At 35.7% G+C, this 26,042-nt stretch overlaps 1 protein-coding gene across 2 annotated transcripts in view; it reads left to right on the top strand.

The window, feature by feature from the left end:
- The window catches only part of cxxc4 (CXXC finger 4), a 40,204-nt gene extending 16,015 nt beyond the window's left edge, over positions 1 to 24,189 (top strand). For both annotated transcript variants that reach the window (XM_088625252.1, XM_088625241.1), the window contains exon 4: positions 22,833 to 24,189. In XM_088625252.1, coding sequence (XP_088481378.1) covers positions 22,833 to 22,877 — 45 coding nt within the window. In that variant the 3' untranslated portion in view covers positions 22,878 to 24,189. The remainder of the gene's footprint in view (positions 1 to 22,832) is intronic.
- Positions 24,190 to 26,042: the final 1,853 nt, after the last annotated feature.

A 26,042-nucleotide genomic window follows, 5' to 3' on the forward strand; every position in this document is an offset into this window, starting at 1 on the left:
GCTGCCAAAGCCATTTCAGTCAGATAGTTTTTGGTATCTCTGAAGAAACATCTTGCAACTTTTTTGCTGAAGGTCAAATTTCATGTCGGGATATCGAGCCAGAATTGTGTCTGCGTTCACTGCTCTCCAAAAAAGTAATCTACTTCAGGAAATTTCAGATGAGATAGATTCATTTTTTCCTCAGCGCCTCTCAGTCCAATCTTTCTCAACCTATCCACACAATGTCCACTTTGAATTCCACAGAACTGTAAAAGACATCTCCCTAATTTCACCAGCAGATACAATATATGGTCATAGTGATTTGTCAGGCATATACTATACTGTACGTAGATTAGAGTATAAACATTCATTCAACGTTTCACATCTGTTCTACTTGTAAAAAGTTATATTACAAAGGGGCTGCACAATCCAGATATATTACAAGCTACTCCATGAACAGTGGGATCATGGTCTATTTCAGAAGAAATCAAATGTAAAATAAGTGGGGAAAAAAGCTGAAGCCTGCTGATGGTACTTAAAAAAAAGAAAAAGGTAAAGTCCATACTAGAGTTCATCTTGGTTTCGCGAGTGTTAAGCATATTAACAGTACAGTATGTGACACCCTGTGGATGGGACACTCTTCCATTGCCGAGATCACCCCACCCAGCAATGCTGGTTGTACTAAAACTGGTTGGACTGGAGCAACTGGAGTAATGTACCTCACTTAAGGGTACAACTGCAACTCCCAGCAGCACCTGAGTATTAAGATCTACTTCATGTGCTTTCCCAGGAAAGGTGTCCTGTCCTGCCCCATAGAGAGAGTGGATTGTTGCTGGACAGAGGCCCTAAGAGGATGATGGGAAGTCTGGTTTTTGGGTCGCAGTGGGTTTAGGGGATCTGGGGTCAGAAACAGACTGCATCAGTTTTCTTTTGGGATACTGTATTGTGGGTAGTTCAGACTTTATGAGATACTTATGTTTATTAACTTGTTTAAGTGAAAGAGGATTGTATGTTGTTTTTTCAAAAAAATAAAACGGGGAAAAAAAGGATACGACAGCAGTATATTCAGCAGGGACTCAAGGCTACAGTCTGCCAGTTATGTCCCCATGCTGTGCTCTCCATGATTGTACTTCTGAAGTTTCGTTATTTAGTTACTTTATTAAGAAAATGTTTCATTTTGGATTTCTGCCATTTGGCACTTTTTCCCTACAGTACCTTGTTCATTTTACTGCACTATTATCTTGAAGTGCTGACGCGTTTGTCTTCAAACCATCTCATAACTTCTGAGGTGGGTGGAGATTAAAGGAACAATGAGATACTATAATCTTTCTCTTCTTCCGAAGTGCCTGCCTCATTGTTTTCAATTCCAAAGGGCTGGCAAGTGAAATTTCACTCTTATGTTGATCGCTGCTTTGTTCAATATAATAAACAATTGACCTAATTAAAACACAAATTTAAGACACTTACCATCCACAATTGCATGTTTAGTACTTGAATTTGGGTTTCTCTTGAGTCAGGAAGCCCCTGATGAACAAAGCTCTCATAATGTGCCAGGTTTTTAATTAGTGATTGGCAGGTGGTTTCAAATGTGATTTAATGTACACTCATGTACCTTTTGTTACATATTTCTATGTTTTTTATTTACTTACAGATCTGTATTTATGTTGTTTGTTTAGGATTTCTGTAGTTTAAAGTTTGAAAATATTTTATTAAAACATATTTATCAGCAATTGTTTGGGTGAAACAACTAAACCTAGTTCTATATTAACAGTCACCATTGTTGCCTTTGTTGACAATTATAATTATGTCAAACTGTAGAATTATATGAATTTATATTGATTTCCAGTGAAGAGAAGCAATTTTTGTTTGAAGTTCTAAACTTTCTGAAACGTTCTAAAATGTCTACAGCACAAAAGAAGACAAAATGCTAGGTGGGCTCTAAATTAAAATTTTAACAGTGACACCCTTTTCAAAATGTAGTTCTCCTTTGTAAATATACTGTATGTGCAATATCAGTTCATTCATACACAGCGAAGTTTTTAAAAGAAAGAAAAAGAAGCAATGAATTAGGACCAGCAGTAAAATTCAAAGGAGCATCAGCAGGCTTTTCAGACCCACTCATTAAAGTACTGGTCATGGCTTCAGTGCCAAGAAAACAGTTTTTCAAAGCCTAAGAAAGAAAGCCTTTCTCAGGAAATTTCTGCTGACACCTGGTTTTTAAAAGATTGTACTTGTCTTCGTGTTACAACAGCATAAAAGCCAATGCAAAAAGTAAATGCCACACGAAAGCTGTTTCAATACTAAAAAGTGAGATTGTGCACCTCTGTTCTGAACTCCCACAGGAAGTACAATATTAACAATGAATAGAATGGCTGATAGAAAGCCATGCTTTCACTTAAATTCATAGCCTTCCGTTAACTTCCACGGGCAGTATTGTAAGATGAAAAAGTGGAACATAATCTCAATAGTAATAATCAATAATAATCATTTTACCAACCAATTTTGAAAAATAATTGTCATGATTTAGATTTCTAAGAAAAATTGACAACAAAGCTTCAGTCAACATTGGTTTATTTTAGTGAAGAATGATGAATGATGAATTCACTTGTACTTGATATAATTTTATACACAACGTATGTCGAAAGCTTCTTTTGTGTCTTCAGACACATGAATGTTTTGCTGCTTTCACTAAGTGGGCAATGTGCAATACTAAACCACTGTTTAAAGTGCCTGTCACTGCAATCATACTGGGTCATATGTTATAATGTTGTTGTCTAGAAAGATACTGTAGTGATACTATACTGTTATTATATTTATATGTTGGGTTGATTCATCCATCTATCCACCCATTTTCTTAATTTATCCATTACAAGTTTGTGGGGAGCTGAAGCTTATCCCAATAAGCAACAGGTGCAAGGCAATCCACTGCAGGGCACACATGAACACACAGTGTTTGTCACATACTCACATCAGGGCCAATTTTCCCAAAACTCAATTAACCTACCAGTATGTGTTCAGACTGTGAGAGGAAACCAGAGCACCCAGAGGAAATTCATGCAGACACGGGGATGCTGTACCACACAAACTCCATGCAAATAGCACCCCAAGAATTGAACCCAGGGACCCAATGCTGCAATGCATCTTTGCTAACCATTGTACCATCATGCTGCCCATGTTAGTTTGATATATCCTGTTAATTTAATGTATTTGCTTTCTGAGTGTGCTCCAGCCAATCACAAGTGTACATCAAAAACCAGCGATAACCTTGTATTTGTAGGCTCATATGTAAGATCAGTGCTTAAAAACCCAGCACCGTTGTTACCTATATTGATAATACTGTGGGTCACTGTATTATACCTGATACCTGAAGCTTTATAGATGAAATATTCATAATGCTACCTGGGCTGAAGACTACTTATTCATTTAAGATTGTGCATTTCCATTTTCGAATTTTATCCTAATACACATTAAATTATACTTTAAAGCCTTGATGCATTCTGGATAGGGTGTATAAGAGTTCTGACCAAGTTTATTTTATTTTTTTTGGTTTTGTTGTCCCACTTTTGTTCTTTTGCCAGCAATTAATATTAATTGCCAAAAGGCTCTTTTTCTTTAAGCAGAATTTGTGCTGAGTTAAGAAAAAATTAATCTTTTGAATCCAAACGTGAACATGTAATAAAATAAATAATGTAATTATTCAGGTTAGGGTCCTGGACTCTGAGCCTTGTGTTAAATGGGCTGCTTGTGTTAATACCCCTGTTAAAAATTATTTTAGGTTTGACACAGCAAAGGATTTGAATACTTACAGTATACGATGCTGACTGTTCCATTTTTCTTTCACATTAATCATCTGTTTACTTCTTATAGTATTTTGCTTTGAATGTGGAGTATAATATGTATACTGCATAACAAATATTAATGGCTACTTCAAAGTGTCGTGACTGCAAGCTACTGTATAAAGCAACACAATATGAAAACTGAATACTTTTGAAAGACACTGTAGTTACAGTATCTGCCTACATTCTTGAAAATCCACACAGTAATTATCATTTTCAGATTACTCGGTTATTATTCTTCATATTGAGCAGTGGACAAGTTAAACACCTTTTGTATATGAGCCTATTAAAGGTAACACAATTTGTTTTTATGAGTAAATGTTTGTTAATTGTAGATGCTGTTTAAGTACAGTATATCTGACTGCTTTATTTCAGCAGTGATCACAAGCAAAGAAATAATATACAGAATTGTCAGATAAAGTGAAAACACAAATTTCACTTGTGTTGCAAGAGGAACAGCAAAATTTAGCAGAAATAAGCAAGAGTCACTGAAAAATGAAAGTGTTGCTGCAAATATTATTTTGCAGTGAATTATAAGCAGTCTTTCAGTGATGAACTGCACATTTGCAATACGGATTACTCTTCATCTTCAAGAACTGAATGCAAACAAAATAGTGTAATAAAGTTTGGATATGCATTGGAGCAGATTCAACATTTGTGTTGTAAAAACTTAATTCATCTGTCTTCATCTATTTCTACACATGTCCATTCAGCCTGAACAACAGAACACATTTCATTGTACTTCATTATGACACATTACAGTCTTTCAGTACTGCCTTAATGAAATGAGTTTCACTTTCCTGCACCAAGAAACTGTTAGCTTTCTTTTGTTATCAGCTTTTTCCACCACCTTCACCAGACCTTCATTCTCGCTTAAATACTTTTACACAACCTAAACACCGGCATGCTGACACTTACTTTAATGAGGGAGTGTTTTACTAGGGTTCTATAACTAACTATAGGGGAATGACCATGTCTGTAAGGTCTCAGTGCATGTTAGGTATCAACAAAATTATCTGTTTTACATTGGGTAAAACTAAAGATTTACAGGAAGCACTCCTAAAACAACATTACACTTAAGCAGAATTTACATTTAAAGCTCATCTACAGTCATTGGGGAAGACTGCATCTGATTTACATCTTTTTAAATTTACATGTTCAGCAATACTGTATTTAATATGTACAAAATGCAAATAGTTCAATGTGAATAATCCTGAATAAGATTCGAGAAGAATTAACTTTCAGTTACTATCTGGTTTTTTGCAAAGGGAATATTCAGTGCTACAGTATGTGAAGTATTTGTTCTTGAACATGAAAACTAGTTTGCTAATTTAAGAAAAGGGCATTGTTTTTCTTAGGATTGAAAACATCATCTTTATTTGGCTACGTTCTATTATAGTTTTTCATCTAATAGTTGTTACCCTTACATTTTAATTTTTATAGCAAACGCTGAAGCCTACACGTTTGCCCTTTGAGATTATTAACTAATATAATTTTAAAAAGTGTATGCTACTTTAAATACACAATTAACACATGAAGCGTTGACTGAATACTAACAATACATTTAATGTTTGGGTTGTTTACTATATGGAATTTAAAGTTTAAAACTTATGGGGTGTTTTTCTAATAATAACAAGAAAAAAGCATAATTTGGCAATAAGGTTTTTTTTCTTGCATCTTGCTTTGTCACAAGGGCATCTAGTGACACAAAAAATTTGTCACAGATTTATTTGTGTTTTTAAAAAGTGCATTTGGGGATTTCATAAAGTAATTACTACCCTCCTAAAAAAACCTGTAAATTAAACAATTGATTCCTTACTTTTACATAGTGATATTCATCCCAAAGGTCCTATCTAAATTCATGTATCTTCAGTGTACCATTTGCATACTGTATATTGCAAATTGTAAAAATAACTAATATGATTCTTTTCTTCTGCAAACAGCATGTCTTGGGTAAAGTTTTGTTTTTAAATGAATGTATTAGAGCAATAAGTACTCCTCATTTTAGTGGTAAAATGGATATATTGATGTTTCAAATCTGAATAATGAGTTAATAATTAATCGTAGGCTGTTCTAATTCACCTGTGAAACTATCTGGAACTTAAATTAGAAGGAAGTCATACCATATTACCATATTCTGTATGTATTATTTGGTATAAGACATAACCATTAAAATACATTATTCTCATTTCATTAACGTGTTTTCCTGTATTGCCATGTTGTCTTTTATCTGAGTTTAGGTCCTTTCTTGCTATCAAAAGAGCCTGTTACTTTGTGCACTGCCTCAAGTGCATGTACGGTCCAAAGACTGTCTTGAATTCATGCAGCAATTAAGACAGCTCTAAGCAAGCTCTTGTCCTGAAATTAAGGTATGCATGGGTCTGACTGCATTTCCACTAGCACATTAGAGCTGTAGACTAAAGAGCAAGGCTTTGCCTGCACACTGATTGTTGAAGCCGTCTAAGCCTGAAGCACTTTATTACAACTGACCACAATAGAATATATTTGCTGATATACAGTAAGGCCTGGAAAGTTACTATATAAAATGAACATGTCTAAATGTAATTTTGTTTTCTGTAGTTTGGAATCACTAATTATCTTGTTTATCTAAAACAGCTTTCTTATGATGTGACTTAAAAGGAGGGGAAAAATATAAAGGGATGTTAACTCAGAGGAACCAAGCGTCACACGTACAGTAGTTTGGGTATATGAAATTGTTCCTTTCTCTTACCTGTTCTTATTTCGTCATGCTTTCTGGACTGTGAATGTGAGGCCATGTACAGTATTTTCACACTTCGAAATATCTCCATCTGTGTTTGTTCACATTTGTTTTCTTCAAGTAGATTTTACATTCCCATGTTATTTAAATTGGTATATTTGTAACCAATCACCTAATGTATAATATTAATAACTGTTATGAAGTGAAATGGCACTATGCATTATAGTCACCTTCAGTGTTTGAAATCAGAATGTAGAATTTAGTACTCTAATAAAAATGATTAAACAATATAATTTATATAGTGTAACCACTACTTGCACATGGTTTTTAGGTTGGAGCATGACTGTGTTACATGAGAAACTGTTTACCAGTTAGAACTTGTGAGAATATAACAATTTTACACTGATTGAAAATGGTTAGTGTTAAATTTGTGTTAAGTGGTCAGTGTAAACAGGGTTTGTCCTTAAATATCTTCTAAACTCACATGAAGCTTTGTTTTATCTTGAACCCATTTTTTGCAGACCAGATGTGATATTGAAAATGGGGAGTCCCTAAACTCACAGACTGGACTTGCTCCCTAAAAACATTGCAGAGCTGCAATGTATCTCCTTTGGAAATATATCCCTTGAAATCATACATGTGTAAGACAGGCAATGAAGGAAACCCAGAAATATGTGGGGTTCTGTTAGATTTATGGACAATTCAGATATGAACCAATATTTCCCGACTGTTGGCAGTCTCATTCTGTAGGTAGGCTGTAAATTAGTTGATTTTCCTCCACCCAAAAATACACCTGAGAGTGCAGTTAAAGCCAGGAACCTGGATTTGTGTTCATATTTTCAAACGTCTAGTGGTCTGGCTGACACTACCTTGTGTCTGATGTACATTTGCTAAGCAGCGGACAGCAGCTTGTGACAGGAAGGCCCCAACACTTTGCTTAGAAAATAATCACTGAATTAAGCACGTTTTCAACAACTAAAATCATTTTTAATAAACATTAAACATTGCTAATTTGCTATTTGTACCAGTCTTTGTTTAAAGACATTATAGTGAAAATGCGCAGTGCACGAGTCTTTTCCTTGCTCATGATACTTGGATTAGCAGATATTAGCACTTCTCTCCAGTATACAGCAGGTCTTCATGTTCACCATTCTAAAGAGAATTATTAGATCACCATACTGCTAATGGTGTTAGCGCCATATTATTTTTTGTCATACATGTGTTTGCTGGAGAATACGGCCTGCAAAATAGAATATTGGATACGATGAGATCTCCCAGTCATGGTCCTCTTGATGGATTGCTATACCTTTCAGACTGAGTTCAATACCAACTCAATATTCTTAGAGGAAAAAATTACAGCTAGTGCATAACACAACACTTGAGGCTGACTGCTCCCATTAAACTTTTCTTGCTCTTGCTTTGTGTCCTGATTTCCTCTTTTTTGTCATGCAATAGTAAGATTCCATTCTTGTTTGAATTCAAAAGAATCCCAGTGTTTTTTTTTTGTTGGATCTTAATTAGTTAGATTCCCTTTTTCAAAATGCTCAGCTGTTTTTGAACGCTCAAGAGATCTATCTTTGTATACGTGCGAGGGAGGGTTAAGAGTTGAATTATGAAGTGTTGTAAAGAATCCTGAAGTTCGTTAATGGGCATTTTTATTTCTTTTTTTTGCTTTAGGCAGACAAACTAAATTGACCAGTAATTTTGTACTGCGAGAAGTCAGCATGTAAGGAAATAGCAAGCTTGTTTCAGTGGATAAAAATCATTTAGAATAGTCTACTTGCTGTAGTGTGCTTTATTCTGAAGGCTGTCAGAATTGCCTCCAAAACTGCAGACTGTGGAAAGTGGCTGGATTCCCAGTCCATACGTTAATAAATAATAGGTATGTCACAGTAATGTATGGGCCATGCGTTATAATGAGCATTCTCGAACACATCACTACAGTCCCCAGACTGTTATTCATCCTTCTCTCATGAGGAATTGAAGGTCTTCTCTGTTAGGTTGTTCCACGTTCTGAGTATCCAGTATATTCTGAACCATTAGGTGCCCCTTCCTACAGTCAGCACATTGCGCCATTTTTTCAAAAGGTAATTTTTATTCCGATGCCTATTTAGAATGTGAATTTGAAGTCCTTGACAAGGAAAAAAAATGAAGGGTTGTGTTGTGTGTTTGGATGATTATTTTCCTTGATTATGGCAACATACAGATGGTATTAAAACAAGAACATATGTGTACAAAAAACAGAAAACCACATATTCTAATATGTAGATAAGCATAATTGCAGTCACTTATGTTCAAAGGGGTAAGTAAATAACATGAGTTATTTACAAGTAATTACAGTATTTGTATCTTGCTATTAATATGGGAATAGTATCATTAGGATGGGGTAGTGGAAGTGTTTTTCAACTATAAATGGTGAGTTTAACATTTTGTGTGTAATCATAATTTTGGTCAGAAGCTTATAATGTTGACATTCCTGTGTTTATGGAAATGTCATCTTCATAATTTTTTTTCTCTTGAATAACCCCATAGTTTGCTCTGGGACATGCACAACTGGCTGTAAGGAACTGTTTGAAGGGGAGGCTGTGACTTGGCCTCTGACAGCCAATAGATTAATGCTGGACTTTGAGTCAGCAGAGCAATATACTACCTGCCTCATGGTCACAATTTCTTCAAGACATTGTTTATTGAATACTAGTGTAGGTCTCGTGTCAAAAATACAGTATATGCAAATGTCTATGTATTTTCATTTTACACTGTAGAAATGTCACCCCTCTCTCTACACATCCCAACACAAATTCCAAACCCAGAATAAATTTAAAAAATATAATTTAGAATTCCTTCAGTTTTTCTAAACACAACTTTAAAAGGGAAAGATACCTGCAATGGAAGTAGGTATGGTAAACATTGAAACCATTTCTTTAAATTAATGCGAGCTTAGCTTTGATGTGCTGCAGAAGAAAATGTTACAAAACATCTTAGATAATTGAATATTGGCCTTGTTAATTCACATGTTAGTATACAAGTATTGAAGTGTATTTTTGTCTTTACTTGAGTTAGAACTCTTATTACCTGCTCCACATTTGTTTTTGTTGTCTCCTTGTCTTTTTTTATCATTTTTGCTTTGGTGTGCCATCCAAAATGTCAAGTATTTGACAAAAGACAGAATCTTTGCCCACCTCTTCTCCAATTAAAAAGAAACGAAATTAGTTCGACTTTCTCGAAATACCCATATTCACGTCCCTGCTCGTGCAGTCACTGGAGACATTGTTTATTAGACCTGAGATTGTGGCAGGATTGCAAATGGATCGATGCAATAGGTGCAGACCTGAATGCCCAAATTTCAGCCGTTCGTGAATTTTAAAAATGGACTTGGTTGTAAGAGCACCAAGGGAACAGAAAAAATTAATTAATATTCATAAAATGAACGGGTAAAGAATAGAAGGTGCTCAAAGTGGAGGATTGCTTCTGCTGCAAAAATGATAAAGATTACGGAGTGGGTTTTCAAAGGGGAAGGAATGAGACAATCCAATCAGATTCTTGGAACATCTGGATTCTTAAATAAATCTGTCCCTGTGTGCTATCCAACATTGTCACAGTGACTGGGAAGTGGAAAGCGCTCCCAGAATCTGCTAAACTGCAGTCTTCTTCCCTATGATGGGTTGTTTTTTTCATAAATAGGCAAACTACCTAGTTTACTCAGCTGAAGAATCCATGCTGCGTTTTAACCCGGACTGTAGACCAAAACCATCCCAGAGAGACAGGCATTTTCAGCAGTGTGAAAATCAGTGACAGACTGACATCAAGTCCTTTCCATTGTACCGTCGGTGCTCAGAGCCTTCTATCCCGGTGGACAATGTCTGTTGGCACAAAGAAGTAGAAGAATTCATGAGATCTTAGGAACTTGTTCTATTAAATGGAATACCAAAACATTTATTTTTCAAGGATATAATTATAAACTGCAGCATTCCAGTGCTGTGACTGTGCTTCTGATTAAGACTCCCTTTATATTTTTTGTGCCCTATTCCCTTGTTAAGACTCAATTGTAGTTGCATAAGGTGGTTTTACAAGGCAAGTTCTTAATTCTGTTTTACACATATAGAATCTAGCTGTTTGGGATATGGGTGTTCTTGTTTTATATTTGTTATTTTTGGGCATGTTTTTTAAAAAGCAAGAATAAAGATGTAATTTGTTTTGATCATAATTTTGGTATTTTCTATCTACATTTTTACTACATGGGGTTTTTAAACAGAAATTTCGGAGGAGGTCATATTATCATGCTTTTGCACATAGCGATCTGATGTCCCAGGTGGTAAACAATCTTTGTGTGCATCTTTTCTTGGATTTGGCGTTTCCTTCTCATCAGAGGGGAGACATCTCTCATTTGGCATTGCTAGACCATACCCTTTTATCCTTTGCAGTTTCTGCACCTGTCCCACACTCTTTGCTCGATTTCCCACTCCAACTCCGACTCTGACTCGTGCTTGTCAGTCTTCCTGTCCACTCTTCACCTCCTCCAAGCCAAGATGAAAGTAGTTTTCTCCCCCCACCACGACTTAGCAGCTCTTCACACTCAATGTTTCCACAGAAAACAACTAGTCTCTCATACCCGCCATGATGTCTGCTCTCGTCTCCTAGTTTTTCTGATGTTGTCATCCCTTCCTTGTGTCCAAGCATTCATCCTACAGTACCACACCTCTGGTCCCACCTACCTCCACTGCTCAATTTCTTCCTTTTCCCCTGTCCCCCTTTTCGCCCCTGGGTGTGAGAGCACAGTATCTGTGTGCTCTGGGCCTGGACACCTAGTTCACAGCCCGATGGCCCAGTGCCCTCGCTAATATTGGCCCTGACTGAGATGACTATGGGGGGTAAAGCTTTTGCAGTGTCAGCTCTTCCCCCCTTTCAACCTTTCAAGCTTCCACCCACAGCCTCCCAAGAGCACTGGACTCCTGTTTCTCCTCAGAACCATCTCTTTAGCTGCCATTTTTCTTCTTTTTGGGGTTCTGCGTAGAATCTGTTCTCAACATTTTGTTAATTAGTCCTCATTTAACGTATCAGTCTGGCTCAACAAACAGTGAAATATACTTTTACATCACACTGTACGTTATCATAAGCCATATATTTTTTAAACATTTAACAAAGTGTAGCACATGCAAGTGATCTCCAGTAAACTCTTAATCCAACCATTAATTTGTTTTCACCAGTGAATTATTTTCTTTAAATGAGCAAATGACCCAGAGCTGACTTCAAAATTAACAACACAGGTGTTTTCATCAGCGTTTAGTGACAAAATCAAAACACAGCAGCACAAACTATATAACATAAGAAACAAGACAAAATCTCCTTCATAACAGTGCACTTTAAATCCCAATCTAGCAATGTAATCATTTTTAAAAGGCAACTTTCCTGAAGAATAGAAAAAAGATTATCACAAGCTGCTAATTTGCCATTTTGACAGTAAAAATATAATATCACAAAAGCTCAAACTTGCAGAAAGGCAAAATATGAAAAAACCCACTGAAAAGCTGTGAAGCAATTTTTGGTAAATCCAAATGATAAACAGAAAAAAAAAAACTTGAGTGAATTTTGCTGCTGTGGTTGGTGAATCTAGCTGTCAGTCTGACAACTAACCAATCAGAGATTTAGGGGAGGTCATTGGTATTCAAAGCAAACACCAGAGTCTTCTTTGTTTTCCTTTGTTTGTCTTCCTGTCAATCAAGTGACGATCACTTAATTACTTGTTATGTAAGGAGCAAATCAAAGGTTGCTTTAATTTTATTCCAAATAACTTTTTGTATTGGGGTCAGAGGGTTGCAAAAGATGGAGGGAGACAAAGCAGAAAATGAATTTTGCAGGTAAAATTGCTTTTGTTTTGGATTATTCCCCTGTGACGTTTAAACCAGATTGCTTCACTTTCCTAGCTCAATCCCTACTAGAGGAGAGAAAGCAGGATTTTCTACAGCAATGCTAATCACTCACTTTTTCTGATGTGACTACATTGGAAACAAACCTTGTTAGAAATTAATTTAATTTGCTGCTTAGACATCATGCCAAGTTTCTTGTACACAGATCTAGGCATACTTATTACTTCAATGATAATCAATTCAACCATATACTATCTTTGAAACCCTACAGCAAAGAGTACTTTGCAGATATTCCTGCCAGTAGAATGTTACAGGATTCCCAGGCAGATAAACTCTACGTTTTGCCATAATTATCTGTTCGAATTGATCAGGATAACTGTATGAGGTTTCTATAATATCTGTATTTACCCTAGTCTTGATAATAATAATGTTTCTTTATTAGCCCTATACAATTTCTTGCATTAGGAATTCATCTTTTCGCATACCCCAGCTTTTTTTCCTCCATGGAGACACAGACACACGGACAGGGAGAGAAGCCTGGGGTCAGAGCGCAGGGTCTGCCATTTTACAGCGCCCCTGGAGCAGTTAGGGTTAAGGGCCTTGCTCAGGGGCCCAACGGAATAGGATTCCTCTGCCAGCCGCGGGATTTGAACCAGCAACCTTCCAGTCACAGGCGCAGATCCTTAGCCACAGAGCCACAGAGCCACCGCTTTATCCTGTAGAAGCAGATGTTCTAACAAAACGTATATCCAGAAGTTAAAGCAAGCAATTCAGGGCACTGGGCAAATCTCCTGGCACTGAAGGCATTCCTTCTGGATTCTGTCTGACTTCTTGGCTCCATTTATGTGCTTTTCTGCTTGAAACCATGTATACAGTACTGTTTGTACTGCTATACATAAATGTCATTTTTAGAGGGATGTTAATACAGTCATTGTATCGCTATTATTAAAAAAATAAAGATGCTGCACTTTGAGAGCTATTGCCCTATCTCTCTGATACCAAGCTGTGTATTAAGGTAATATTTGTAATATTGCGCCAACCGGAGGCTTATATGGCTGATCAGATAGGCTTTATTAAAGTATGCCTTGAGTTTTATAACCTTTGCATTTCCTTTAAATTCTTCCTTTGCACACCAAAAGGTTTTCGACTGGCTGTGTGGTAATATCTATGGTCAGTTATATTAACTTAAAAATATTTTGGAACGTGTAAATAATGCATTATTAAACATATCAGACATCAAGTTTTATTAATATGGGTAAAATTGTATTTAATATCTGTTTTAACCATATTAATAAATAAGTTCCACAAAGGTTTTAACAGTCAGGTCTTCTTTTCAGTTATTCTTCAGGAATCTCTACAATCACCTCCGTTGTTCAACCTATCTTTGAAACCACTAGTTCAAGCTGTTTGTAATCTACTATTTCTAACCCTACTGTTCACAGTGCTCAACATTGGCTGTCACTATGTGCTAATGAAATATAGTTATATGTAAAGTCTCCAAATCATCTGCTTTTGCATCTTTTTTTGATACTTTTACTAATTTATCGGGGTATAAAATAAATGGACCAAGTCTTCATTACTACTGTTAAATTTTGTATTGGAGAAAACCCCTCACATGTGCCACAAGTACAACACTTCAGATGCCATTGTAGTACTATTTATTCTCACTTTACATGTGGTCACAATAAACAACTTTAATAAAATTTAAAGTATATACAATAGATGCCATTTGAACAGATGGAGACATTTTCACAATTCTTCACATTAGCTTAGGAAAAATAAATGTGCTCTGTTTTATTTTTGTAGTTCTGTGATCCACCTTTGTCATCGTTTCGGGTATTGGGGGTAGATACAGAATTGCATACTACATTTTTAAATTTATATCGAAAGGGATGCAGCAGTAAATAAACTCTCTGTGCTGCAGTGTGAAGGTTATGCAGTTATTTGCTTTGCAATCACGCTGTGTTTGCTTCTTAATTCTGACGACCTCTGTATCTTGGCATCCCCTTTATAAAGTCTCATCTCCAAATATAGTTCAAGATTTCATTAATGATATCGTTCTCCTTACACTTTAGATTGCATCTTATTCCTGCATTCATGTGTTTAATTATTGCTCGGCATTCAATAGAAACATTCACAAAAGCTCATAACACATGGTACTCCCATAGCCCTATTTTTTATCATCATGAACTCCCATGAAGACAATTTTGCTTCTCCAAAACAAGAGAGATTGAGAGATTGAGAGAAATAGGGAGATTCACGTTCTCACAGATATTTTTGAGGATCATCTTCACAACTTGCAATCCCAATACAAGCTGCCGGGTTCTTCTGCTGATTTTTACTTACTGTACAATACATCTCTGTTTTGATCTGCAAATAGGTATTTATGGTGTCCACTAGTGGATGAGGTTTTCTACATATCTGCATAATCTGCTGGATTTCAATAGCAAAACAAAGGAACTGTTTTTTTTTTCTATTTTGTGTTTCTGATAGTGGTTTCAATAAAAAAAATATTTAGCATCTATTCATTCCTGTTTAGAGGCACAACTTCAGTATTTGGGACAATATAAATTCAGCTTCCTCAAAAGATTTAATTATTCAGTTTTCTTAATGGAATGTACTTGATCCCTCGCAAATGTTGCTGCAGTATATGAAACTGTCCCTATTCCCTTGTGTACCTTCTATCTTGTAGTGCTACAGGCAATTATTTAAAAACTTACATGCTGCTGAAAGTGGTTAATGTCCAGAAACTGGTTTCCATTTCTTTATCCTCTGTTCTAACAAGGAAATTCCTTGTTCTTACGTAGTACCTTTTCTAAATCGTGGCTACAGTCTTAATCTCTTGGAGCAGCAAAAACAAATCTTTCTGGCTGAAGCTGAAAAAATGTTGGTGCTGTGATAAACGTCCCCACATACCCTTTTCTAGATCTTGGTTTATCTTACCATTATTTATATAGAGCTCTCTATTGCAAAGTGCTCAGATGCATAGGCTGGCTGCTACTGGTCCGGTGCTGGTTGGAAGTCACTCAGAGGTGTACAGCTGATGATGGGATGGGAGAGTGTTTGGAAAAGTTTTATTTTTGAAATACTATTTTCTGTCCCATAACCTATGTCAGTGCTTTACACAACTAAGGGAAAAATATGTCTAAAAATAAGTCTGATTTCCTGTTTTTTTCCTATGTTGTTTCTTAATTGTAAGTGAAATTGTAAGTTTTACTCTTAATGTTTCTTGGAATACAGTTCTGTTTCATAGCCGATTAATTGTACACATGGGATGCTCAGTGGTATGTTCTTTGTTTCTTGAGAGATTTTGTTTGGTCACCATAGTGTGCTGTTGGTGTCTTAGTAAATCTACAAAAAGAAATTGGTATCATGCTATAACAAAATAAATGAAGCATATATAAATCGGAGTATACTATGTTTCTATATATGTGCACTGTATATTGTACAATATACAATATCTATAGTTAATATTGTATGTAGCATATAGATATTAATGTCCCTTTCTCTCATATTTTCCTCTGTCTTATGTTGTTTATTGTGGAAAAATTACAAATGATATACAGTACAATAGTCATCATTTGTATTTTTAACCAATTTACAAACCTAGAAAAATGAAGGTGATATCTTATTTCGCAGAGCCACAGTTTGATGACAGTTCTGAATCAAAGGTGAACTGAAATGATACAGTAACAAATCTTGATATCGCCTCAATAAAAAAAATCATTGAAGATTAAAAAAAAAATTGGTGTGTACATTCCTCAACCTCAAAATGAATTTTAATGGCTTTTCCTCTAATTTGATACATTCCTGTTCTGGGCAAGTTTAGTGGAATTTGAATAAAGATATCTATCCTAGAAGTGCACATAACTATTTTTCTATGGTAAAGAATATATTTCCTTTGTTTTAGAAACATGTGCTTGACACAGTGGTGTTTAGCCCAAAGCATCTAAACTTTCTTTCCTTAGGTCTTACAAATGCTTTGATTTTCCTTTTTTGATATTACGCTTTAAGACAAGTTTAACGAAAAACACTAAATACTGTAAATTTGTTTTTAAATATGTTGAAGCTGCTTGCATATTTTCAGTATTTAACTTTAATTTAGTATTTTCATTTTAATATTTTGTTGTTGCTTGGTAATGTTGTATTACCAACTGAACCTTTTTATATTATCGTATTCAAATAATATAACTAGATCAGGACTAACCCAGGACATGTAAAAATCAAACTGACAGTGCATTCTTTCTCTTACTGATCCACAGAAATTAACTACACTAGTCATAATCATCAAAACAGAAGGATCAGTCAGTGTTTGACACCTGTAAGTTTTCACAGTTAATATGATAGCTTTCAATACAGTTATTTGTCAGGTATGATAAAGTCTGCCAGCTGACAATTTCCAAAATTCTTTTGTTACCAAAGTTTCAAACTGGTCTTATTATTTTTGTGGTGATATTTTTGAGCATTACATAATTGTCACTTGAGTAACAATTTACTATATATATATACATTATATATTTGATTTCCAGATTATGTATTATAATAAAGAACGCTCAATGTGAATAAACATAATATCTCATCTGCTTAATTTAGATCATTCACAAAAATGTCATTTGGCACTGAGCACAGGTTTGGAACTGCCACAAAAGACCTGTACTTCACAACTGTGAAATTATTGTTGTTCAAGGGTGTTTTGTTTGTATTTACTTGGTAAAACAGGTCTAACATAATTATGGTGAAATGTATGGTATCTGTTTCACTTTTTCTACTTGCTTTGTGTTTCTTAATTTCTTGTGTTTTACATACATTGTGCTGTATTTTTAGATTATCTCTTATTTTGCATTTATATATCAAGTTTTTTTAAACGAACTCTCAGAGTGTCATGATATTTATGAACTAGTTATGTTATAAATCATTAAGTTTGGAGATAATTTGCAGCAAACAGGCAGGTGCCTCTGTTCATAGCATTAAGAATTCTTGACATTCCATGTCTTGAACTGGTCAGGTTTTTCCTGATTAGCTAAAGAAAACACCCACTTTGTCTTTTTGCAGATCATGAATGTAGTTCTATCAGTATTTCTATGGAATGATGATTCATGGCTGAACAGCAGAACTCAATAACCGCAACCCCAACAGTGAACATGCAGTTTACCTGACCTCTACTTAAGCAAGCACCTTTTTCTTAACAGCAGCAGCAGCTACAAAAATGTATTCAGAGCTAGGTTAGAGGTACACCACATACTGTACCTTACACCACAATTCTTACAACAGAAATACAGACATGCCATTAGGACTGTTATGTAAGAAGTCCTATGAACTCTCGTAGGAATCTGCAATAAAATACAGTGTATAAGCCGAAAGGTTAATGTCATGTGATGGAATTATCACTCTGGGACAACACTGGGAAATGGGATATGTTTGAGTCCCAAATGTAGAGAATATCTGCCCTTTATATAGAAGTTTGAATATGGAACTGCATCAGTGTATGAGCTGCAAAAGTGACACTCACTCGAAGAAGGCTCAGAATTAATGCTAACATCTAAGTATGGTGAGGTGTAACTTTAATTATATTGAACTATACTGTTCTGAATTTGTATTTTGTGTCCATAGTAATCCATAGTAATAGATTCCAGAGCTAGTGGACATTGTATTAGAAGGTTTTTAGTATTATGTTTGAACCTTCTGGCCGGGGAATTCAACCTACAGCAAATCCTGGGTGCAAGCAAAACATACTATGATTCTGCTAAAAGGAAGTGTCCCTTAATGAGTCTGTAGACACTGCCTTTTATTATAATATTTCCTGGGAGAATTGTAGTTTTTCTTGGTTCATCAAGGATGTGAAGAACTACAACTCCTAGGAGACTATGGGACCACTCAGATGAGATGGTCATCTAAATTTACAAGGCACACTCATGTGCCTTTAAAGACATTTAAGTATGTGGTAGGCACATTTTCTGTATGTTTGTTGAGACAAAGGTACCTTAGAATAAGAAACCAAGATAGAGACCTGATAATAGAAGTAATGACTGCCACAGCCATCTATAGACCCTGAAGGTAAGAAATCTTAAGAAATTACTCGTGGAAAATGGATAAGCCATCCACCCCTTACTTTGATATTGATTAAACATTTTAGTTAGGATTTCCAAGACAGAGCAGGTAGTGTGTGTTGATGGACTGTGTAAAATAATCACACATTTGCAAAAACGATTTTATAGAAATAAAAGCACCTAGCCACATTAAAAAAAGAACTCTTTTTCACAGCCTCTTCCTTACACTAGAGGACAAGCCGAAAAGATTCCAGCTATGTTGACCAGTATCACTGACTGTCACACCCAGTATAACAACAGTTTCTACAATTCCTCTAAGGGAAGCTTCTGAAAGAGAATGAATGGGCTCTAATCCATCATCCAAGTTTTAACTGGCTGATGCAGGTTTGCTGCCTAAATAATGATTGACTGAACTGGAGTCTGTATTTTTTTCCATAGCATGAATACAAACTCTATTCTCTATAGTTTAACTTTTTACCCATTTCACCATTTGTTAGCTTCACAGAGAGGTAGGAAGAGCTTTTAGGAACTGCTGAGGTGGTTAAAAGGGAATCTGATTAGGTGTAAGGGACTTTTGAAGACAGAAGCGTAGTGACTCTGGATAACAAGCAGAATATTGAGATTTTCCTTGCAAAGAACTAAATTGGAAGTGTTTGAAATCTCACACTGAAGCCATACATGAGACTTCTTTTCTCTCTGAAGCTTCCTCCCATATCAGGTGCATATCATAGAGAAATTATGTGCAGTCAGAGTCAAATGTGCAATTCTAAGCACATTCTTTAAATGGTGGAGGTAATACAGACCTATGGTCTAGAAAGGCTCACAACTAGTTTGCCTACAGTTCATATGAAAGCAATGTCTACAAACATGTAATGGGAAATTTCCTTTTAGCAGAAGTATAGCACATTTGGCTTCCTAGCAGGAGGTTGAAATAATCTAAAATCTGTAGCCAAAAGTACAGTATTTGAAGTATTACAAATCTAGTACTAAAAACCTTCTAAGACAAGTTACAGTGTCCTAGAAACGACCAATATTGGTATGTACACAAAATACAAATTTAGTACTGTATGGTTTATTATAATCATTTTAACTGTTGTAACACCTCACCGTACTTTCCAGTGATATACTGTACAGTAGTTAAATGAGATCTTCTTTATTCCTGAGGCTTTTTCACATTCGAAAATTTGAATAGAAAAGACACATATTGTATTACACTACTATATATCATAGGTATAATGTAACTTCTTTTTTAATGAAAGAAAATAAGTGCTATACAGTATATCTATTCTAGTCTTTCAGGCTATTATTTGTATTTATATTTGTATCTGAATTACTGTGAACCTAAGCAAGTAAGAACAATAGAAATGTTATAAAGGAGAGGGGGTCAGAATTTAACATTTGAGTACGTTTTTAATAGCTGTATTTCTGTACACACATTTATCCTTATTAAAAGCACAGAAATGTGAGTGGAGACTTTGTCTCTTAATAAGCTCATTTTTTTGTTTCAATCTTTATCAAGACACCTCATAAAATATTTCTGTAAAACATGCAGGTTTTTCCTTCTGCTCTGTTTTCAAGAGCACTTGGAGATGGTGTTAATGGCATGGTGAGTCACTGCTCTGTGCGTGCAGAGGACACACCTACCTATATTTGTATACAGGACACATTTCAGGTTGAAATGGGTAGATATTGACAGAGTATGTTAACTCTTTTTTTTTCATTTATAGCCATTGTGATTTTTTCCAGACATCTAGAGAATGTACAATCTTTTTTCAAAAGAAAATTGAGTCCGGAAAGATTTCTGTAATATTTTGACTGAAAATCCCGTACCAATCTATGTGGTAACAAGGTGCATGTTCTCCTACACAAAAAGGTTATAAAGCCTTTCTAAGGTCATGCAGTTAATTACTGTATGTCTATTGTTTTTCATTTGATTTTCATATCTAGGTCTAGGTATAAGTTTGTTGATCTCCTTCAAGTCAATATTTGAAAGCCTTAGTTAAACATAAAATGAAGGATTTGATTTATCTTGGTAATGAAAGGTAACATAAGCTGTTGTATTTAACTCTTAAGTATCCATGAGCAAGGTTTTTACCATATGGTAACATCTTCAGGGGCAAAGTTATTCATAGTATTGAGTAGACTCAAGGCTACAAACATCTTTATAATGAGAACTGCTAGAAATACTGTATTTGGAGGAAGCTAATATGGATAATGCTTGTGTAGATCAATAATTCAATCTTCCTTATCATCAATATAGTATCTAATTTTCATACCGTTTTTTATTTGTTATGGTTTTGAGAATGATAGGGGTATGGCTATTGTTAATGCTTCTGCTGTTGCTGTTGCTACTTACAGTAAATATTGAGTACATTCGAAACAAAGTCAGAGATTCTAGAAATTTTGTTCATTGATTACACTTTGCCTTTTGGAAGTAGACCATAAGAATGCCGAAAAAAAGCATCTGTTTTCATTCCTTAATGTATTTTTTATTGTTGTACGAATTCTACAGATGTAGCATAGGAAAGATTACAAAGAGAAGTGGCCATTAAGCCCAAGTCTTATCATTGAGTCTGTAATACAGTATTCTTAGTGATCCATGAATGTTTTTGAAGTTCCTTGAAAGATCCCAGGAAAATAGCTTTCACAGCCAGGTCCAGTAGTTTTCTTCTCCACTCTTTGTCTAATTCAATGTCTCATGTTTTCAGTCCTACAGTAAATATACTTCCTTTTAGTTTTCCATTTTGCCTTTGTATCCCTTTGTATCTTTGCCTCACTATTAATCCTGAAAAGGTTAACTGGTATGACTTTATCAATAGCTTTCTAGTATATAAATTATAATGTCTCCCAAGTAGTCGCCTCAGTTCAACACTAAAGAGTTCCAGTTCATTTAATTTGTTAGTGAATTAGGAATGTCTTCTAAGCGGATTTGAAGAGTTACAAATGAGAAAAGGCCTTTTGGCCTTTCTTGTTAATTGGGCTGCTTGTTGCTAATGAAGGATCTCATATGGCCAGGATTGCAGGGCATCAGCTTCAGCAACATAGGGAACCACTTCTTCTGGGCTCCCACAATCCTTTGTGTAAGGACGAGCCCTCTCCTCTCTGTCATACACTGCTTTTTTTCCCATATGTGTTCTCTGAGCTATGTTTCACTGCTGGTTGAAGTTTAAGACATACGTTGGGTTGAGTTCATCAATACCTTTCAAGATTTGGAAAATTTCATTTGCCATTTACAGTACCTTTGGATTCCAGAGGTAAATGCAGTCATTTTTCTAAATTGCCAATTTTAAAGCACCTTTGCAGGGTATAAACTGCACAGTTTAGCTCTATATCCTAACACCTTTAACCCATTGCCTGAACATTAATTTGTCTCATCAATAAAAAAGTAGTCCATCAAGGCCCCTCAATGCAGTTTGCATACTGAGAGCTGTTTTGGATAATTGGTGATGGAATACATGTATTTATCTTATCTTTTGATTTAGATTATTTTCCTATCATCCAATAAAAGATTCTGATCTTGGGGGGGTTGGAGGGGCTTTGCTTTTTAATATTGTAACTCCTAAATCATTGTTCAGACTTCCTTTCCACCTTTAGACCTGGTTTGCCTTCATATCAAAAAGACATGCTATACTCTGTATTAACCACTGTACTTAAATTTAGACTTAGATTTTTTAGCTCAAGGTGTTTTGAGGATTGTGTCTAAAATACTATAAGTACAATGCCAATTAAAATAACATAATCAGAAGATCATTAAATATGTGTTCCTGGATTCTATGGCCTATATGTGAGGAGTAAACTGTAAATGTTATGCATTTCCCTCTGGATTCACACACTTAAGTATCTTTGTAGCTATTTCTTAGAGACAATTTTTGCAACAAAAACAGTTTTTGTACTAAACTAAACATAGTGAACTAGGTTAAGTATGAACACACTGATTGAAATGCTTTATTCAAAATGATTAAAAAATAGGAGCCCTCCGAATATTTTCATTTAAACATAATACTTGTAAATAAAATAATAGGTGTCGACACGCATTTTCTTGTCTTTTTAGGAACGCTACTATCAGATACTACTAATATCCGCCAAGAAAAAGCAGGCTGGCTATGGTGCAATCAGTTTGGGAAATTCTATAGCCATCAAGGACTGAAAATGTTAAGAATACTGTACGTGGCTTTTGCCTTGTTAATCCAGTGAGTGCAGTTTGCAGTTCAGGGTGTAACGCCCAGTGTCTTGTCATTCTGGGATTTCTTTAACAAATACAATTATATAGAACAACCGGCAAATACTTTAAAGTGTTGAGACCTGCTTCTGCTCTGTTATCACTAACCTTGTGTTGTCTTCTGTCTCTCTCTGTCTTTGCCGTTGCTGCTGTTTCCTCATTCTGCAGCGGACTCCTGTCACTGGCGGCGAAGCCTTCAGGTGGTTCTTCTAGATTCCCAGCTATCACAAAATACCGGCAGTCTGATGTGAGGTAACATGCTGGCTTGGCGCTGAAAGCACTTGTCTGGGGTTGTAGACCCCAGTCCATCTTTTGGAGAAGAAATATAAGAAAAAAAAAACATTTTGGTGGTGGTTTAACTCTGTAATTTCCTTTTCCGTGTAATAATGTACCTTTGGACAGTATCATGTATACTTTGGTGTCAATGAATGTGTTTCAGTGTTCTGACTGTGCAGAGAAACAGTCACTCTTACGTAATGGACTCAAAAGACAATCATGACAAAATAAATAAAAAAAAACAGGCCACAAGGATTAGCATCTTATTACAACACACTGCGCTTTTAGATTCAGAGCAATAATTTTTGAGTTGATTAATTTCCTCCCTATATATTTACTCTAATTTAATTCATTGAGTTTTCTGGTTTTTTCATACCATACATGTATGTGGCCCTTGCCTTTATAGAATCTTGAGAGCAGGTCTTCTTTATTTAATGAGCTGTTTCATAATTGATACACAGAAAGAAGGCAACTGAAGTGGTCCAGTTTATTTCTTGAGTTACTCCGCGTGTAGCAGAACAGGGCACATTGTCTTGTGTGATGAGTTGCACTTATGTAGAAAGATCATAATTATTCCCTTTCTCAGCACAAGACATACAGTGCGGCAGTGAGAGATCCTTTATTTTTTCTGTCTACATATTCCTATGACACTGAACAAAAATACTGTATAAATTCAACAGGCATGTGTGGAACAAAGAATCACGTTCAGAAAAACAATGTTATAATTCACTTAGATGGTTAAATGAATTTAATTATCAGATGACAGACATCTGGTGTAACTGGTGGGTCTATTCCATCTTTTTTCATACAACAGGTTAGAAACTGTCTGAAAGGTAGGTAGAAATACCAGTAAAGGAATTCGATTTACATGAAAGTATTACAATTTTAGCTTTCTCTAATGGTACAGTATGGTATAAATATCTGACAATTTATCCTGAAAATAAAGGATTCTGTGTTTCTTCCCACTGCAGAGATAAACGTGACCTGCATTAATGTGTTGAAGTGAAGCTAAAGTACACATTCCAAATAAATTATTTAATAAGTTACTCATTGTCTTAAACCCTGTTGTTGCATGTATAAATGTGTTTTGGTTTAAAGATTACTGAAAATTTGTATATTGTTGTTGTGATGCTTTTATGTGTTAAATAAAAAAGAAGGAAAAAATCTAGAAAAGTATTTGATGTTAATGAACAATGGACATTTTTATTCCCACGTGTAAAATTAAACACTCATGATGATCTCCAGCAAATTGCCTTTCTGTTGTCTTCATCCAATGCTCAATAACTTATTTTACCAAACAGGTACTACAGCAAACTCCCTGGCAGTGAATGTTTTTTTAAATTCATTCACTATGGTATCATGACACTTACAGCTCAGGAGGTGGTAAGGTGAAATGTGTCAGGTTTTTCCTGCTCAGACTGCAATCATGCCATCATATGTGTATAGAAAGTGAATTTTGCTCCAGTTTTCAACTTGCTGATCAGAAAAGGGAGGAGATTTCTTGTGTCTGGTGTTCAAAGTGAGCGTTTTAGCAAAAGTAGATGTTGAGATGACAAGGCAACAAAAAATCATATGTGCTCCTTGCTCTGCTCTGGATATTGCCTTCTCAAAACTGTGTAAATCTGTGGAAAGATTTACTAGCTTACAGGATGATAAATACTCAGAGAGGGCAGTTTGCCTCATTGAGCTCCCAATTTAGGCTGTGCTCTGTGTGGGTTGTTATTAAGAAAGGTGACTTTTGCAGTCCTCAGAATAAACTTAAATTGCGATCAGGAATCAGTATCAATATCCGTCACTGGTGAGAAAGGTTCAGTGCGTCTCAGTAGACTGGCGTCAGTTTTCCACTGTGGCATGAAAATTTAAATGCAGGGCTGCCTTTGCATACAGGCCATAGATTCTTGAATGGACTGTGTTCTAGGACACTGATAATCACTCGCCATCGTGGAGGGCCACCTTGTCTTCTGGTTTTCCTTCCACTCTCAAATCTTAATGACTTGTTTTAAATCAGTTGTTCACGTAACTGGTCATTATGACCACTGTTTGCAGGTCTTCACTCATTGGGAACTATACTGGAAATTACTGTACATATAAAACCTGTTAGACTGCAGCTCTCCAGGACACTGAGTGAATAACCCTGTTCCAGAGTTTCACATTTGCTATTGCTGTTACTGTATATTCATATATAAGGATCATTTTTCACCGCAACAGCCTATCCTTTGTGCTAAACCCTGATTAAATTAAAATTATGACCCGCCCTTCAGGTTGGTAATCCCTAATAACTGGAATTTGGTATTTGTGTTTGCTGTGCGAGTCAAAGTTTTGAATGAGTCCAAAACATAGTTTGATCACATCACAGCAATTGTAATACTGCTTATCCAATTCAGGATCACGGTTGCCTGCTGCCTGTTGCAGGAATCATTGTGCGCAAGGCAGGATACACCCTGGATGGGACACCAGTCCATCTCCAGGCATGCTTAGACGTAAATACGCACACACTCACAGCAATGTAATTTTTATAAGCCAATTAAACTACTGTACCAGCGTATCTTTGGACTGTGGGAGGAAATCAGAGCACCCAGAGGAAATCCACGCAAACACCGGAAGAACAAACAAACTCTACAGAGATAACGCCCCAGAATACAACCTGCTGGCAATGCTAACCACCGCACAACTGTGTTGCCCTCTTAATTTCATAGTAATAATAACATTCTGTGAAAGAGCAAAGCTTAGCCCTATTCAGATTATGCATTGATGAAGCTTTTTATTCTTTGATTTTATTTCACTTTATAGCTACCTTTCTGCAAATCTACCCCCTTCTTTGATTCACCCTAATCTTATTACAGTACATTAAGTGGTCACAAGATTTTATTTTTGTAGGCTTGATTGGGATAATTTGAATTTCTACAGTGCCCAAACAGTGCCCATGCCATACCTTTCGGAAATTCAGTACAGTAAATGTGTACATTTAGATGTCTTATTTTTCCATGGTTTTACTATAATTCTGTCATCCGTTTGTTTTGCCATGGTTGTCCATAAAATGTGTCTTACCACAATTCTCCATGCTATGCTTTTATTCTATTGGTATTGTGCTTTATTAGGTTT

This window comes from Lepisosteus platostomus, chromosome 1, assembly GCF_059453375.1.
Source record: "Lepisosteus platostomus isolate fLepPlt1 chromosome 1, fLepPlt1.hap1, whole genome shotgun sequence".
NCBI lineage: Eukaryota > Metazoa > Chordata > Actinopteri > Semionotiformes > Lepisosteidae > Lepisosteus > Lepisosteus platostomus.